Here is a 17,932-nt window from a genome sequence, read left to right as displayed (position 1 = left end):
ACTCTTTCCAGGAGAAAAATCACACGAATCCCGATAACAAAACCACGTTCATGGTTACAGCAGGCAGTTTGTGAAGACCATGGGAGCACATGTAAGAAATTTCAACTAACCTTGAGATCACAAGTGGTGTTGAGCAGCAAATTCGAAGGTTTGAGGTCACGGTGAAGCACATTGGCTGAATGGATGTATTTTAAGCCTCTCAGAATCTGGTAAAGGAAATAACAGATGTGGTCGTTGCTGAGGTGTTGGGTCTTTAAGAGCTTGTAAAGGTCTGTCTCCATAAGATCTTGCACAATGTATCTGTCGGGCATCAGATGTAAGGCAGCAAACCAAAGGTGGTGTCATGTCAGATACCAACACACAGCACCTGATCAAACATTTCCCACAGCAAATGTTTCGTGACAACTGCTAAACCATGTAGTTGCTTCTTGACTGACAACTTCTGGACCAAATCAACCCTGCTATATGATGCAGCCCTTTACAGAATTAAGGGGCATCAGCATGTGGTCCCCTAATCATCACAAACCTCCATTCATTTATATCAGAGCCTGATTTTCATTGGAAGTGAATTTGATCAGATTCCTGCTCGCCAAGAAACAAAGGCTGGTTTTTAGTTTAATGAGTAATAAACATCCGTGGTACTTGATTCCAGTCACATAAAAGCATGAAGGTGGAAAATGATCATTTCTGATCCGTCTGCTGTGCCACCCCTCCACTTCAAAAATTTGGCTGTTGTTCTCCTTTACTACGTATTTACTGTGCTACAGAGAACACCCCAGTCCTTTGCTTACCGAAATTAAACCTGACATTTTCAGTCAGATCATTTCTTTTCCCTAAGATTGGAATGAACATCAAGAAAAGGGTTTTCTTCTGCTTTGGCAGGAATCAGCTAAGTAAAACTTTCTTCTTCCTTAACTCAACCTGGCTACAAAACCCAGTTCCACGATCACTTTTCACCAAAACAGAATTTTGTGAAAACACTGCTATTGCCATTCCACCTGGATGTTCCCATTCAGACCGGATCACACCACTAAGACATCTTTTTACATCTGTTTTTACGTTTGCATATGCCCCCGTGCAGGCTCAGACTTCTCACACAGGCGGGGAGGACTGCAAAACTGGGCGTTGCGGTTTGCTTTATATTTTTTCCCCAAGGTGTGTCCATTCTACTACAAAAATCTGGGCAATTATAGCAGAGTCTGGCCGGTTTATTTCCTCCTCAATGCCATCAGTTCTGACAGCAGCTCTATCAAGAGCAAATACAGTTTTAGGATTAAGTGACTAAATAAACTATCTCTTCCGCGCTGAGGTCTTTGCTTTAGAAGACAGAAGTTAACATTCTTTTATTTTGCTGAAACACAGCAAACAAAGCCAGTGTTCACCTACAAACAAAATCTATCAACGTATCTATAAACCAGTCGAACGCCATGAACTTCCCTTGCAATTTGCAGGAACAGACACCAACTTTTATCAACATTTAGTAAAGAGAGGATGAAAAGGAAGACATAATCCAAACAGAAAAGGCAGCAACCACCATTAACTACTCAGAAACACGTAAAATTTTGAAAGGATACACATCTTTCATTTGTTCAATAGTTGGAGCTCTGATAATATCGTTTATTCCAATAATATTCTCATGCCTGAAGCGCAGGAGGATCTTAATCTCTCTCAGAGTTCTCTGGCAGTACGTCTGATGCTCGAAAGGACTGATCTTCTTTATCGCCACTCGAACTTTGTTGACATTGTCATAGGCAGAACTAGAAGAGAATCAATAGCGTTAGTTACAAGGGATACGAAATTCATTCGGTTCAGAAAGCAAGAAGGTGAATTCAACTCGCTGCGGGGGTGGCACATTCGCTTGACGTTTGAACGGCGAGAGGCGACAGCGCCGCGTATCTTTTAGTCTGATGAACAGACCAAATATTGTTCTATCACCGGCCTGTTTGGGTATCTGCAAGTCATGAGCTTGCCCAACTGACTTCTGTACCAAAAGAACGAACTCCTCATCATCAGCCTGTGGAACAAACAAGTCTGAGTCTTTTTCGATACGCTGCAACCCAGCAGGAGCTTGAGAGAAAAGGTTCATCTGGAGTTAACCCCATTCGGACAGAGAATTTGTGAGAATGCCTTCCCAAGTTCAATTCCAAATTCAGAGTTCCAGGAAAGGAAGAACGTACCCGAGCACAGACACAATGCGAGAGCAAGCAGCAGTACAACGGGGTCATACGCTGACTGTGACCCCCAGCAGCGAACACGCTGGCTGCTAATTTCTAGTACCGTCGGTTCACCGGTAACGCAGTCGCCGTGTGGCTGTTCAAAACGCCCACGCGTTCACAAAATATCGCGGCCTGGGCATAATGAAAAGGCTCAGTAAAACACACACTTTTATAAAATTTGGACTCAGGTTATTATTTAGTAAAAATGTTATGAAACCTTACAAATTTTAGGATGTCTTCTGCGGGCTTACTTATATGAATGACAAAGCACCTCATTATAGCAATTTCTCTTTGTATTAAAAATAATAGTAATTTAATTAATCATAGTTTAAAGGTGCGTATGATTCTTCTTCCTTTCACATTTCTTTTTGCTCACTACTGTGTTGTTTGGAAATTAAAAAATAATCAAGCATACATTTAAATATTTCTGTTAGCCCCCACTATTTCCTATAAGAATATAAACACACTAGTTAAACAGGCTCTACATGCCACCAGTTCTCTAAAATCGAGTCCCAGAACATTCTTTCAAACTCTCTTAATTGGCCTCATTCTGCTGAGATGTCCAGGGATCTGGTGATCAGACAAAGCAGAATGAAAGATGAAAATCCAGTTAGAAAAGGAGACCTAAAAGGAATTCACACGCCTGGCCGCATCAAGGTTCTTCACTAAGCAGACGTATGGTGCAACAAGGTGTTTTTCAGACAGCACGCACTGTTTGACATTTCTCAGCCTCACTATTAAAAATGACACTGAACTTGTGCCGCCAGCAGGATCCCCACACAGCTCATGCCTACGTAGTGACACCCTTTTCGCGTGATTTTCCCCCAGAACCACTCGGGCCGTCTGCACGGGCAGCTCCAGTCCCTACGCACAGGTCATCTGCCTCTAGAAACATTGAGCTCAAACTCCACAGGCTAAGCAAGCGTTTGTTACGACGGCTGCCGCTACGTACGTACAGGTAACACCTCACCGGTTCGTAGTCCCAAACCAGGTAACAACCAAGTGCCGTAAGTAGAACTTGGTGGAGCCTTCAAGAGCCTCTGCGGTCATTTTCTTAGTCAATTGGTTAATCACCTGCAGTGTGTTCAATACACCAGTAAGGAAAGTCACCAGCAGAAAACAAAACTAGAAATAATTCTGAACAACCAGTATTTGGGAAACAAATGAAAGAATCCTACGGGCCATTTTATCGTTATAAACCAACCTCCTATCTCCTCCTTTCATTGACTTAAGCATGGTTTTCCCTCCCACAACGCAGAATCTTACTTCCTTTCAGAGCACTGGACAGCCACGCAGAGCAGAAAAAGGTGAAATGCCAGCATTTACCCATTGCTGCTGCTTAAATGAAAGCTCCCTATCTCTTACAATCTTTGATAAATCCCCAAGTTGCTGCTTCTCAAGCAAAGGTTGGTTACTGATGAAAAGCACGCACCTTTCCTTGTACAGATTCCATGAACTTGCATCCATTAACTAAACATACCAAGATTTCCTCTCTTGTAGCTGTTTCACAGCTCTTGAAGCATCTTCTTACCCAGAGGTTTATGCTGTTACTCACAAAGGGATGGGTAATTTTGCTTTCAGATGGTTCAATTACAAAACACATAACTCAGCGTGGAAAAAAGCTGACTATTTGCAGTAAAGATGCAATCGGTTTCCTCTCCGTGCATTCTGCAGACAGTCATCTCGCTGTTCGCATCAGAACATCTCACCACACCGATGCAGCTAAGCAGGCACTGCCGTCACCACTGCAGCGCCTCAGCTACGGACAGCAAAAATCACCCATCGCCTAGCTGAAACACAAAAAGGATCACCGGATTTATTGCTGCTGTCACACTTTCTGAAACAGGAGCTTCTCTGTAGCTCGATTAAACCTAAGTCAGTTTGTCTCAATTCCTCTGAGCAAGAAGCTAATGGCACAAGTCGGTCGGTGCAGTTGCTTACGCACAGGATTTTAAATATCCCGCAGGAGACAGGTGCACTGGGAAGGTGTAATAGGACGTTAACACCATTTCCATTCTCAGAGTCACAGCCCTCAAAGCAAATGCAGCTTTGAATAAGTTCTGTCACCCTCTAGAAACCAGTGCTTTTTCAATTTGACACGTGCTACAGGGAACGGTGGAACCTACACATTAGACTGAGCTTCGGCAGAACTGGAGTCAGCTGTTGTCTCGTGCGCATACGCTACAATCAGACACCTATTCGGGCCTACAAAACCACCTATTTCACTGCTTGGGAAACACCATAAACTAACAAAATCGGGTCGTTTGTGGGTCAGACCGCACCACTTCCCAAGGCCTTCCCCGTTCCTCACAATCTTCATCCAACTGCCGCCTGCCATCAACACCAGAGTTACGCGCCACTCCCCAGAACTCTGCTGAAGAAATACGCTGTTCGTACACGGGCCTATTTGTAGCAGCAAATGCAACGACTATAAAAAGTGCAAATCCAACCCCTCGACGCACTAAGTCACTGCAGTTAATGTAATGGCTTATCACTTAACGCGGGATTCGTCTTGCTTAGCCTTAGCCAGCATTAGAGCGCTAATTTTACTGCTGGGACTTACCTGTGCTCCCCCTACGCTCCCAAAGGGAATTGCTCGGCACACAGAGCCCACCCACTGCGCCCCGAATTCCGACTATCCGCGTTCTGGCAGCGGTGTCCCAGTGGGCAGAGTCTAACCCAGCAGTCCAGGCTTCTCACAACCACCGTTTGTATGTTCATCCAGTTAACGGGGATCGCTCCGAACCTTTCTATTACCGACTATTTTTTCCAGAAGAAAAAAGATCTGTGGAGTGGGAATAACAGTTCACTTACTAACAACTTTGGGTGCTAAATTACAGCTTTTAGTTTCTAATCACTAACCACATGTACCAATCCCTGCCCACAGAACTTTCCCTTTAACAGCCCGTTATTCACATGATGATTAATCTAGCTACTGACACTTCACGTACTCAGAAGGAAGGATTTATTTCCACCCCAGTGATGTGCAGCTCCACAAGCTGATGCAACCCTTCAGCTGTGAGTGCTGGTTTGCTGTAACGCGATAAACTGAAGTACGGAGTTTGCAACTGCCCAACTCCAGTACCCACATTATCCCTACTTCAAGCTCTGTTTACTCTCCCGTGACAACCCGCAATAGCACCGCTATTTAGATGCCTTTGAGACACCACGTGAAAATCAATACAACCCGTAGCAGTACAGTTTACCACTCCTAATATTATCTTTTAAATATAGAACAAAGTTTTGACTAAGTAAAACATCTCGCACGGCGTACAAAATAAACAAACAAGCATTTATAACCCCAGAAGTTGCACCATGCAACCTTCAAAGCCACTATTTTCTCCTGCTGCTGCTCCGGTACCAGCTTCCTTTTCAAAATCAGCCCAGGGCAGGGCAACGAGCAGAAAGCGTGCCGCAGTACCTGGGCAGCCTGCAGAACCCAACATACTAATTGCCCAGATGAACCTCTGACATGTAGCCCCTCTCCCATGAATTCCATCTCGAGGAAGGAAAGCTTTTCCCAGACAGATCGGGACAAGTGCCAAAGCTTCGCTCCCACCCACAATGGCTGCTGCACATTCTTCCATCCATTTCTATTCTTCACATGTTTCGTTCCGGAGCAGAACTGGAGCAAGTGAGAGCACGCTGCAGCTGCCGGGGGGAAGGAGCCAGCTCCTGGCAACAGCTACATCCCAGAGCGCTGTTTCTTCATACAGCCACCGCAGAACAACTGCCTGCTCCGCTGGCACCCCCTCCTCGGAACGCTCCTCTGCCACGCTGCCTGAAGGCCTACCCCACGCCACGGGATATTCCTCCAGCACTTCCAGGATTATCCACCGTACGGCTGGTTTACGGGCTGCTCTCGGCATATGCGTACACACACAAAAATACACGGTGCTCCCGGCATCATCCTAATTACAACCCTAAATAAAAAGACTGATTTGAAGTTTAAAAGGGATGTTTTATCAGTAGCTTGGTGTTGCTGTGGAAACAAGATTCCAAGGGCATATCCAGGGATAAGCATCTTTCTGAAATACTGAATAATTTCCACTTGCAACCAGGAGAGGAAGAGGCAAAAATCATTCCCAGCAAACAAGCGGATCTATGAAGATCTTTTCTCATTCAGCCTACACTGAGCTCCATCGCGGACGTTTCTACAACGTGCTGACATTTACAAAGTTACAGTGCAAATAGTTTAAAACGTATTTTTAAGACTGCCGTAAGGAAAATAACGCAGCCTCGCGATGTAGTAATAACCAGCAGTACCCTAACAGACTGTTCCCTGTCATCCCTGAGGTGGGGGAAAGTGGTGCGATGGGGGTGCCTTTGCGGAGGGGACTGCGGGGTTTGTTTGCTGGCTCTGGCTCCTGGGTCGTTTTTATAATCAGATATTAACTCTTTCAGAATAACCAGATTCTAGATGATTAAAATAAAGGAGTAGCTACAGGGTACTGTTCTTCTACCGAAGCGAAAGACTGCAAAAAGGATGGAAGCAGTCAGAGTTTCGGGATTGAGGACATCCGGTAATGTGTCATTTTTATACTGCTGAATGTACTTTTTGTCCCCAACTGTAAACACCTACGTTTACTGAAAATATTTGTTACTTTGTTCCATTTATTTATCTTCAAAGATACTATGAAGAAGTGCCTCACTCACTAGACCTTTTCTATCAGCAGTAACTTACAGAACCAGCACCTGGTTTTAGAGGGCATTATGTGCCTATTCGCGTAAGAACTGTTGGCCTCGTTTTAACAGACCTCAGCTTGCGAAAAGGCAAGCCATGTCTCGCCCGGAGGTTCTGCTTCGGTTTATCAGCCTTCTCCAGGGGAGGATCACAATAACGGAAGGTCTTGCAGGCGTCTTAGCTGTGAATTCAGGAAATAAACGACAGAAACAAGGGCATCCTAATACACTTCTTTTCCATTCAATATTTAGTTTTACAGACTAATTCTACCATGTAGGAAAGTTAGCAGATCCATGAAATGGAAGGCGACCTGAATATTAAGAGTCTAAAAGAACAAACACCCAAAGCAAACAAAAAACCCCACACACCCAAAAACCAACTCAGCCTTGAGGCTCCAGTTGCTTTTTAAGCTATGAAAATATAATTAATTTAAGAAGTCGAGCACCACATACTTTTTCATCCTACTCTTGAGGGACAAAAGTCAAACAAATTGTCGCTCCACTCCTGAATTGGTGTGCTACAGCCACTCCCCACTGCTTATTAGACGACAGCTGCATGTATTATCTCCTCAGTCTTTGGGAAATGTGTATAAGCACTAACAGCTTACAGTGAAAGAGGCCCAAAACTTGAACTCAAAATTGAGACACTTCAGAGTAAGCTTAGATACAAGAATTACGTGCTGAACTGATGAAAGTCTGGGGGTTTAAGAAACAGACCTCTTCTCATCGCTGCCTGACTGCGGAATTCTCCACCATCTGCGGAGTGTGGCAGAAAACTACTGCAAGTCATAAATTGCAGGGCGACCTCAGATTTATTTTACGTCTTGTTTTTGTCGAGGAAACCAAAAGAATATGCACTGCTGTGACATACAGCTGCCCGCCGACAACTTCTCACCGCTCTCTTGCACCTCGTGCCTCAGAAATGGCAGCAGAGACTAAGCAACAAGAGAACATTAAAACAGCCAGGTAGTGAAGGTGATGCAGCAGCATCATTCTGGCCCTACCTGAAATTCCTAATTGCATGCTACCAGAAAAATCTTGGGTTTGTTTTGGTGGAGGTGGTGGGGGGGGTTAAGTCGTTTTCCATTTGTCAGGTTTCTAGTATCAGTGGATACATTACTGCTTTGGGGCTAAACAAAAATGAATCCCAGTTTCTAAAACTTTTATCATGCCCCCTCTGCAGAGCAACTGTCACACTCTACAAACTCCTCATGAGTGCATCCATGTTCCTGCTTCCTTTTTGTCTGTTGCCCATCACCAAATGATCACTGCTATGGTTTGGGTATGGTTTGGCCATAGAAGACATCTAAATACACTATTCTTGTTTGTTTTTCTTATAAAGTCTTTTTACTTTTCCAACAAGAGGGAAAATAAATATCATTTCTAAATCAGCATCTCATTTTATCAGAAGTCCATAGCAAGATGCCCAAGTAATCTACGCAGACTACTTCATCATGCTCTTGGTTAACGGCTGCAGCTTACTGGGTCTAAATGTAACTGCATTACCTTCACCAGCACCACCTCCTTTTTCAGTCGTCTCTCACAGCATTCAAAATCAGTCCTAACATTAACGGCTTCTGGCACAATTATGACAGCTCTTTCCTCCCGTGACAGAAGTGAATAATCACTCCTAAGTGACTTTACTCTGGCAATTTCTGATCTGCTACAGGTTATTGCCCTTCACGCCACAAATTCTTACGGCACTTTCGTAACTCGGACAGGAGATTCGTTTTCATATATCTACTCAAATAATTCCCGTAGGTTACAAAGGCACTGTGTTACTTTTCAGAATTCGAGCAGTACAATGCGACGGAACCTTCCAAAGCATTACATGTTTAAACTATTTACTATGCACATAGTAATGACTTGCAGTTTAATTCCTTGGATCCCTCCTAGTATCTTGAAAACAAATAGCTAGCTGTGCAAAATGGAGCCTGTTAAATAAATGACTTTTGCCAGCTCAGTCAACTCCTAATCCGGGGTGTGGCAGAGCAAATGTGTGTTTTCTCAGCACCTACTAAACACAACCATGAAGAGCAGCAGTTTTAGAGCTACATACACCTTCACGTTAATATTACAAAAATAAGAGCTCTCTCACCCAAGGTTCTGTATTGTTTGCCTAAAGATGGCATTTAACTTCATGGTGGTTTGATCAATCCTAATTGTTAAAAAAAACCCCAACCACTTCTCAATCTCTTCTAAAATGTACTTTTCTCTCCGTGCCTTCACTGTGACTTCAAATCACCGCATGTGCCTACTCTGTGTGCCACTTCAGTCCACGCTGGTCTTCAGAAAAGAGACAGCCCTGACAACTCAGTATTCTGTTTACTTCTTGCCCTCCCACTTATCCTCCCATTTTAGAGGTTTACCGGCTCTCTGCTGCCAATATTTCCTTCGGTAGCACCTAAGCCGAATTTAACACTTAGGCAGACTTCACTGCTACACTTAACAGCCCTCTGGCTACCTGCAAAATCAACCCCTCCTTCCAAAAGCACCCACTGCTTTCTGATTAGATATTATGATATTAGATATCGCCATCTTTCTTCTCTCTCTGTAAACTTAAAGCCAATTCCTGTGGGAATCAGTTTCAGGGTAGAACTCGTAAGAGCTCAGCGACATCGGAGACAAGCCAAGGGCTCGGTGAATTAAAAGGAGTGGCTGCGGTTCACTCTCCTTTTTGTGCCTGACAACCCTGCCCGTCTCACGCTTTCGGCTGGAGCAGTGGCTTTCCTCGTGGCAGTTCAGAGAGCTGAAGCAGCTCCAAGCCAAAGCAGCTTACAAACAGGATCACAAAGTAAGTCTTTACCTGCGTACCGCTACCCCCTTCCCACGTCAGCGCTAGCAGCGTTCTGCGCCAGTCACGTCAACTTACCCCCTTGTATCTCACTTGTTATCAGGTAACTTTTCAGCCCATCCGCTTTCCAGCACAGCCAACTACAGCCGTGTAAGCACCAGCACAAGAGCGGAGGAAGGAATGCGACGACCCCAGGCTCGGAAGGAACGGCTGTCCCTACAGAAGCAGCACAAGTCAGCCATGGAAACCACATACGTGTCTAGGCCCGACTGCCGTGAGGGCGAAACCTCCGCGCGAGCCGATGAAGTGCTGACTTCCTCCCCCTGTGCTCACGGCTTCTCGACAGGCAACAAAGAGCCGCCAAGACAGCGACAGCAGGTCAGGTATGTGGCCAATGCTACCCCGCGCCGCGGAAAACCACCACCCCCACCCCGCTGGCAGCACTACAAACGTGGGTAGGAAGCACTTCCCCCGGCCTAGGCAGAGGGGAGAGCGCTACCAGAGCGCTGCACAAGTGGCAACGGGGTAACAAATCCCCCCATGCGCTTTATTCTCTTGGCTAACAAGGTTCTAATGTGACTTACATCCCAAATACTCCTCCTAAAATCAGATTCAGAAAAAGGAAAACACCCACAAGATCCAGACAACTACTACATTTTTTTACTACTAATTAAGTAATTAGCTTACTTAATCGATTCCACACAATGTAAATCTTCAGAAGATTCACAGTATTTCACTCCAACCGAAAACAAACAAATCAATCACTGACCAAAATCTTTCCTGCACACCTGGAAGCAGAGGTTTCCCTAAACCTGCAGAAACATCCGCACAAAACTAAAACTGTTACAAAGCGCTAGAGAACGCGAGCTCAGTGCCACCGTCCACTCTGCCGCGGTCCGGTCCGTACTCCGCTTGCAAAGCAAACCACACCACCAGCCCCGGCGTGCAGCTCACCACTACCAGAACTCACTTCCCTTCAGCAGCAGCTTACAAGGCATTTTTTGCACAGTTTTCTCCATCTTTTAAAAAGACATGCCAACAGTAAACCTGAGTCCCCCAGCATAGTGACAGCTCCGTGTTCCCTTCAGGCAGGGTATCACCACTGCAGCCTGTTGGCTACTGTAACTAAAAGGAAGATACTTTGCAATTATGAAACACTCAAAAACACAATATGGGAATCAGCCTGAATGTCATTTGGGGTTCTCTGCACCACTCAACTCCCGGTAAAACTGTGCAAATTCTAGACTGCGGCGGTTTGGGGAGTATCGATTTGCAGTTTTACTCAGGACACATCAGCAATATTCGGTGGAGCAAACTGCCCTCCCCCCAGACAAGCACGGGGTAAGGTACTGCAGTGACAGCTGCTAATTTTAAGGAAAACTGCAAAATGAAGTAATTGCACATTATAAACCCTAAGCCTAATTGCAAGTTGCTGGTACTTAAAACACACCCACCACGCAGACCAATTACTCTCTACGATGTAACAAAAACTCTCATTTGCATTCTAATCACCGCAGAGTATTTCAGCATTTTATGAAAATTCTCTTAAAACACAAAAGAAGAACTTTCAAGTTAAGAGATTCTCCCTGAACAGAACCTGGGTTGTTGTGACCCTAGGCACTGCTGAACAAGACAGGCAGTGAAAAAGGTGCACTGCTGCGCTGCAACCCACCAGTGGCGGGGAGATCCTTCCCAGACCGCATAGAACAGTTTTTATTTCCAGTAAGGCCTTTCCACAAGCCGTGGGCTTACACACACGAGTATTCCAGCACGGCTGGAAGGCACCCGTGCCTGGGAAGGCACCCCTTGAGAGCTCCCCCCTCGGCGTGCAGGCAGCCAGGGCCCCCCAAGACCTGCCTGGGTGCAGCGGGGGCACGGACCCCTCTGTGGGGGCAGAAGGACACCCCCAGTCCAGCTCTCACCCCAGTGGAAAGGGGCGGAGACAGGAAGGTGCCCTGAAACAGAGACCGACGCACCGCACGCTGACCCGGCAGAGAAACCTCCCCGTGCTGAAGGACCCACCAGCGCCTCACCACATAACCCCACCTGAATTACGGACAATTACTACTACCTGGATCTTACTCACGTGCCTGGTGGAAGCTGATAACAAAGTAATGCGTGTTTGGCTTTTAACATACCTGGTGAAAGATGGTGAGTTGGAGAATGGCTGCTTTATACACACAGAATTTGTAATACAGTGTGAAATAAGCTCCCCGCTTGCGAGCGAGTCCCCTTCTCAGACGACACCTCACCAACAGCTGCCCTAACAGTTGACAGAACTGAGGTTTGACACAGACAAACGGCCTGGAACCAACTACACTTGGCCGCATTTCCCACACACTGTTCCTTTACCTTACACCACAGCGAGAGACAAGTTACGTGTTTACGGGCCCATCTGCTTCATTTCAGTGATTTGGAAATCAAAATCCAACAGAACTGAAATGTTGGGGGGCCCGGGATTTTTTTCACCATTATTTGAAAAGTTCTCAAAACGCCTCACCAAGGGCAAGTCGAAGTGTTTTCCAGATTACCAGAACCCCCACCAGCAGGACCTGCTCGCAGCCAGGAAGGCTAACCTTCCGTGTTATGAGGCCACAGCTGGAATACTGTGTCTCCCAGGACTGGAGCAAGTCCAGCAGAAAACTATTCGATGCACAGGGGGCTGAAGGACTTGACATACAAGGAAAAAAACGGAGGAAACTGGGTTCGTATGGGATAGCAGGGAAAAAAACAAAGAGGGTGTGTGGGAAGTACCTGACTGCTGGCTTAAGTTACGTAAAGGGGGGCTGCGGAGAAAACCGATCCAGACTCTTCTCAGAGACAAAAAGTACAAACGACACGAGGCAACGGTCGCCCTCAGGTTTTTAGAGGCAAAAGTTTCACTGGGCAATTGGTTTAACGCTAGAACCAGAAGCTGCCCAGCGATGTTATGGAATCTCCACCCCGGAGAGTTTGGAAACACTGAGTGGACAAGTTGAGCAACTTGATCTAATTTTGACATCAGCCCTGCTTTGAGTAGGAGGTTGGACTAAGTGACCTCAGGAAGTCCCTTTCAACCTACATTATGCCGTGAAATATTCCACAACAAGATGTCATAAAGTATTCCTATTAACTATCGAATGGATAAGCTAATTCCATTTCTAGATCACAGCTGAAAGCTATGACAAAGCACCAACATAAAAAGCATTTAAAATTACTATGTTGGTGAAGCAGTAGTTTTCAACTCCACTTGAACTGTACACCTACTCAGCTGGTTGTTAACTCTTCTGTGGGCTGCAGATCCCCACTCTTCAGCAAGGAGCTCACTAAACGTCCAGAGCCCGGTGTCCTACAAATACACATCTCGGGTCTCCAGAGTACCTGTAAATCCACCCGTGAAACTGGGGCACTGGCATGTCTCTTTGCGTGAGTCTGACCTCTCATATGTGACCTCCTCAGTGCAGCAGCATACAGGACCTCTTCACCCTAGCAAAACACCTATTTTTAAGAAACTTGTAGAAACTTGCCATCTTTAAGGCCTCTGCCATCTGCCAGATTCAATGGAAGGCAGGCAGCAGGTTCAAGAACCATAGGTAGGGGTACAGGACATGGACTGATGCAACCACACACACACTGTGAACACGTAAGCCTTATATCTTTAATAAATCATGATTAAAAAGAATAACACGCGTTACCTCTACTGTTTCTGTGGCCTGGACCATGCTATGCTAAGAGAATGTGTGTTTATTTATAAAATGCCAGTGTCCCTGAGCTGCACTCTCCCACTCTTAAGCTGGTATCCCACTGCTCTGGGCCGACTGGGAAAGTTGCTACCCTTCATCTTCCGTAAATCTTGAAGCCAGCTCTGATACAAGCAGAGAGCAAGTAGCTGCTGTCCCATCCCTGCTGCCCAGGGGAGAGCAGGAAAAGCAGCTCCAATTGCTTCTTTGGAGTTCCCTTGGAGTCAGGTTAAGCAAGTGCCAGAAGTCTGAGAGACTGAAGGGAAACACGTACCTCCACCTTCTCCCCAGAGGGAAGAGCCTGATAACTAGCCACCAATTACATTCCCTAATTCTCTGCTCTCATCCTTGCACTGAGGAGGACCTATTAGGCCTGGTTAACTTGTACCAGCTCCCTGTTCTCCTTATCACACCGACCCCAACACGTCCATTACCAGGTATCACCGCCCATGCCCAGCCTGCGCTCCCCAAAAGCACGTGCAAACAGGGACATGCTCTGTCCCTGCAGGATGCTGTCACCACATCACACAACAATTAACTATGAAAACGACTGGCCCTTCCTGAGCCTTGCCACTAAAAGAGCCATCCGGGCCAGATCACCAACCTGACCCCCCCCAGAGGGACGCAAACACTGCCTTTTTGTCTACTGTTGGAAACAAAATATTACACAACCGTCAATCCCATCACGTTTTCTATTTTCATCTTTTAATAAATACCTATGCCTTGCAGATGATACCATTCCCAACTTTCCTTTCGCCTGCTTCATGCCTCTTCATGCACATACTTCTCAGATTTCACTTTAAATGACCCATCCTCTAAAAGCAGGGCTCTTCCTAGAGACAGCAGAAAGGAGCAGAACTTTGAAAAAAATAGAGCCAAACGTTTTAAATATTCTTTTCAGTGTTACTTTAATGTCCATCTACTACTTTAACTCCTAATCTCAGTCTTCTGTAGCACCTCAGCAGCAAAGATGTCTCTGTGACAACCCGGACCGATCCAGGCCAAGAAATGCAACATTTGAGCTTCAAGACTGTTTTCTTCCAGCTGCATTCATGTTTATTATTTATGTGCAGTTATTTGCAGCAGCGATAATACTTCACATTCACGGAAGTCTGATGACAAAAACGCCTTCCAAAAACCAGAATATAAACCAGAACATCCCTGTCACATTCCCATTCACCGTGACTCGTTTTAAACTATCAAATGATCCTCCCTGCCGAATCACCACTGACCAACTGCACGAAGAACAATTCACGCTGGAAATTTAAAGCTCGACACAGCCATATTTTTCTCACTGGAAGTGTCTCTTTAAAGTACAGCCTGTTAACGGGTTGGTGTGGGTTTTTTGTAAAAAGAAGGAAAAAAAAAACCAAAACCACACACCTTTGGGAAGGAGAAGACACTCTCAAAAACCTTTCACACCTGACTGTGTCTGAAGGGTAGTTTTGAAACTTTCAGACTTGGCCTGAAAGTCAGTCCCAGCTGGCTCTGAGGCCGATAACACCCTATCACTGAAAGAAAGGGAAAGTCCCATAAAGAACTTCACACCAAAACCCCTCAAAATAACTCTTTCACAAAAGAGAAGGGGAGGGGGAAAAAAAAAAAAACAAAACCAAACCCACAACACAACAAACCCCACAACATTTGCATGTGTTTGGATAAATTAATTCAGAGTAACAAACATGACTGCATGACTAAATAATTGCTCAAAGAATGTCCTGCAGCCCTAGAAAGCGCTGAGGATTTTGGCTAAAGCTTCGCTGCACAGGCAGAAATGCTGAAAACAACAAACAGGTTAGCAAGGGACTGACATGGATCTCCACCTATTAACCACTTCACCCCCTGCAACAAGGCTGCCGAGCCCGTACCGAAGGCTGAACACCTTCGGCAGGGTTTAACCGGAGGACGCTAAGGTGGGGGGTTGCCCGATAAGAGGCCTTTTCTGCTCACGAAGCCGAGAAAGCGCCACGACGGCATCGCGGCGACCACACCGCTCTGTGGATTTATTTCCACTGAAAACCTGACCGTGCTAAAAACGACTGCCCTAGAGAAAAAGGGTTAAACACCTGTAAGGTTTCTCAAATCCAGATGAGAGAACATTTGCGCAGAGTCTACTCAGCCAACATCTTCCTCTGCTTTCTGTGCCGTTATTTTATGTGGTGATCAATAGTTCTCAGGCGTTACTCTCCCTGGTAAAATCAAAATGGAAGACTGACCGTAACAGTACTACCCCAGGAATGCTTCATTTGCCCTTTCCTTCCATAAAATAATTAAAAGAATTTTACTGCTTTCAACTCCCTAATCCAGAAATCCTAGAATTAGGAAAAACAAGGGCAAGAGTGAAGGATTTTAAGAGTCACTTGGTTTCCATGTATCAAGCCTTATGGCATAACGCACTTGTCATTTAGTCGTACACAAGTCTCCCAAGTGGCACACATCAGCTGTGGGTCTAAACCAAAACCATCCGAGCCCGCTCTGCCTTCTTTCATTACAGCGTCCAAACTGAACTGGATTTTGCAGTTGCGGGAAACGTCTCCATCTGCACGCTCACAGCCTGCCCTCCACCCCGCCCCCAAGGGAGCAGCTTCTGCAGATCCTCCCTGCGTTAGCAAGCAAAGCGCGATAAGAAACGCAGCGTTAAACTGCACAACCCGTACCTCTGCCGGCTGATAAGTAATCTTACTGAGGCGTAAGAGCTCGTATGCTCGCCACTAGAAAACATTACAGTTGCTATGGCGTTGAACTACAGCAAGTGCATCCGACGCTTTCCTTATCAGTACAGTATAAACGGGGACTTTGTTCCCTGTCATTTCACATCCCAGGCAGAAGGAACAACAATGAAGAGCACAACATACAAAATTTGGTCGTTCACGTTAACCAGAGCAGCAAACCCAAGCACCAAGTGAATGGAACCAGAGATTTGGATTTTTTGTTAGTAATTCCGCACAGCATTCATCACACACACAAGGTATCTTGTAGTTAAAGACTTACTGTAATAACCCTATGGAGTTTTGGAGGGGAAGGGGCTTCAGTACAGAACTTCGTAACACCGATTGGAGGGGCTCGGCGGCCCCGTTTCCCCTCTATCTGCTCACTAGGCCAGTGATGCCAAAAAAGGGCATCCACTGCCCTCGTACTGCTGCTTGTAATCTCTGATGGGTGGTGAAATATTTCAGCTTTACCACGCTGCCCGCTAAACAGGCTTTTAACACCCCGGACCGTCCGCAGCACGCATCTTGGAAGCACTGTTCCCAAGTACTTTCCCGAATCGCAGTTAGTGCCGAGATTATCGACACCGGCTCAGCTGCCCTTGCTCAGACGATAAGGTACACAGCAACACAACACAGCCTGGACCAAGCTACACCAGCAAGCCTCGGCCTGGATGTATCGCTGTGATTTCCAACACTAACAAAGATATTTTTACGCCGTCAACAGGATTTTTTATTTACATTTTTAAGGTTCTTCCCACAGAAAACAAGCGAAGGCCTCAACCTGAAACTTTGTGAGAGGCTCACCTCCCAGCTAAGCTCAGGCCTAGATGAACGCTTCCACCCTGAAACACAGGATGACTTCATCTTCACAGGCCAGCACAACGCAATTACGATGTGCAAAAGCCTATAGCTGCAAAAATCTGTAGCGCACAGCTGAAGGCGGTGGAGAGTCTCCGCCGAGCAATGCGCTAGTTTGCAAAAGATTAAGCATCGGAGAGAGAAACGAGTGCTGACACAGCTTTGATGGAGCCACAGCCTGCGAACCTGAGGGCGCGCGTCTGGTCAGAAGCCACGCCGAAGGAACTGCAGCAGTGCTGTGGTGGAGGGAAGTTGACAAAACGGTAACAAGAAAAGTTTGCAACCTGCATCCCTTAAATTATTTCAGAAATAAGGGGGGGGTTTATACCCGTTTTATTAACAGGGGACAGAATAAGAAATCCCACCGGAGGTCACTGAGCACGTCTGATCTGTAACCCAGACGCACCATCGCAGAGCATCATCCCACCCACCCAGACTGCTAAAAGCCCCTTCCTCACACTCCCAACGCGGTTAGTTTGCTTTTCGGCATCTTGGAGTTCGTCCCCTCGCAGTCTGAGCCCCGACCTCAACCGCAGCACACGCACACGATCGCTTTTCAGCCAGACGTCCTACAAGCCTCCGGGATCCCAACCCCCGGGAGCTGGGGCGGCCGAGGAGAACTTTCACCCGCACACACGGGAATTCGGGCACTAATCCGGCAGCTCCGCAGCCCCTACGAAAAGCCGGGCAGGGGCAGCAAGGCCCCACGCACAGCCGGACAGGCTTTCTGTCAGCCGGGAGCGGGGGGCTGCCAGCGGCACGGCAGCCCCTTTTCCCCTCTCGCCGCTGAGAAAGCAGAGAGCGACCGGCCCTCCGGGCGGGGACAGAGAATATTCACGAAAACAGAGGCACGAGCGAAAGGAAACGAGACGCTGAGCTGCACCCAGGGATGGAGGAGGCTTGGAAGGGCGGGGGGGGGCGCAGGGAGGGGAAGGGTGATGCCGGAGGGAC

The 17,932-nt window shown here is 46.5% G+C and overlaps 1 protein-coding gene across 1 annotated transcript in view; it reads right to left on the bottom strand.

Moving 5' to 3' along the window:
• The window catches only part of MAPK1 (mitogen-activated protein kinase 1), a gene marked incomplete at its 5' end in the record, with an annotated part of 17,417 nt that extends 15,655 nt beyond the window's left edge, over positions 1 to 1,762 (bottom strand). The window contains 2 exons of the mRNA XM_010160456.1: positions 111 to 300; positions 1,575 to 1,762. Of these exons, the coding sequence (XP_010158758.1) occupies positions 111 to 300; positions 1,575 to 1,762 (378 nt within the window). The remainder of the gene's footprint in view (positions 1 to 110; positions 301 to 1,574) is intronic.
• Between the last annotated feature and the right edge of the window lie 16,170 nt (positions 1,763 to 17,932).

This window comes from Eurypyga helias, unplaced genomic scaffold (assembly GCF_000690775.1).
Source record: "Eurypyga helias isolate BGI_N326 unplaced genomic scaffold, ASM69077v1 scaffold34071, whole genome shotgun sequence".
Lineage (NCBI taxonomy): Eukaryota > Metazoa > Chordata > Aves > Eurypygiformes > Eurypygidae > Eurypyga > Eurypyga helias.
Note: the sequence above shows the minus strand (reverse complement) of the source record. Positions and strands in the feature narration are given on the sequence as shown.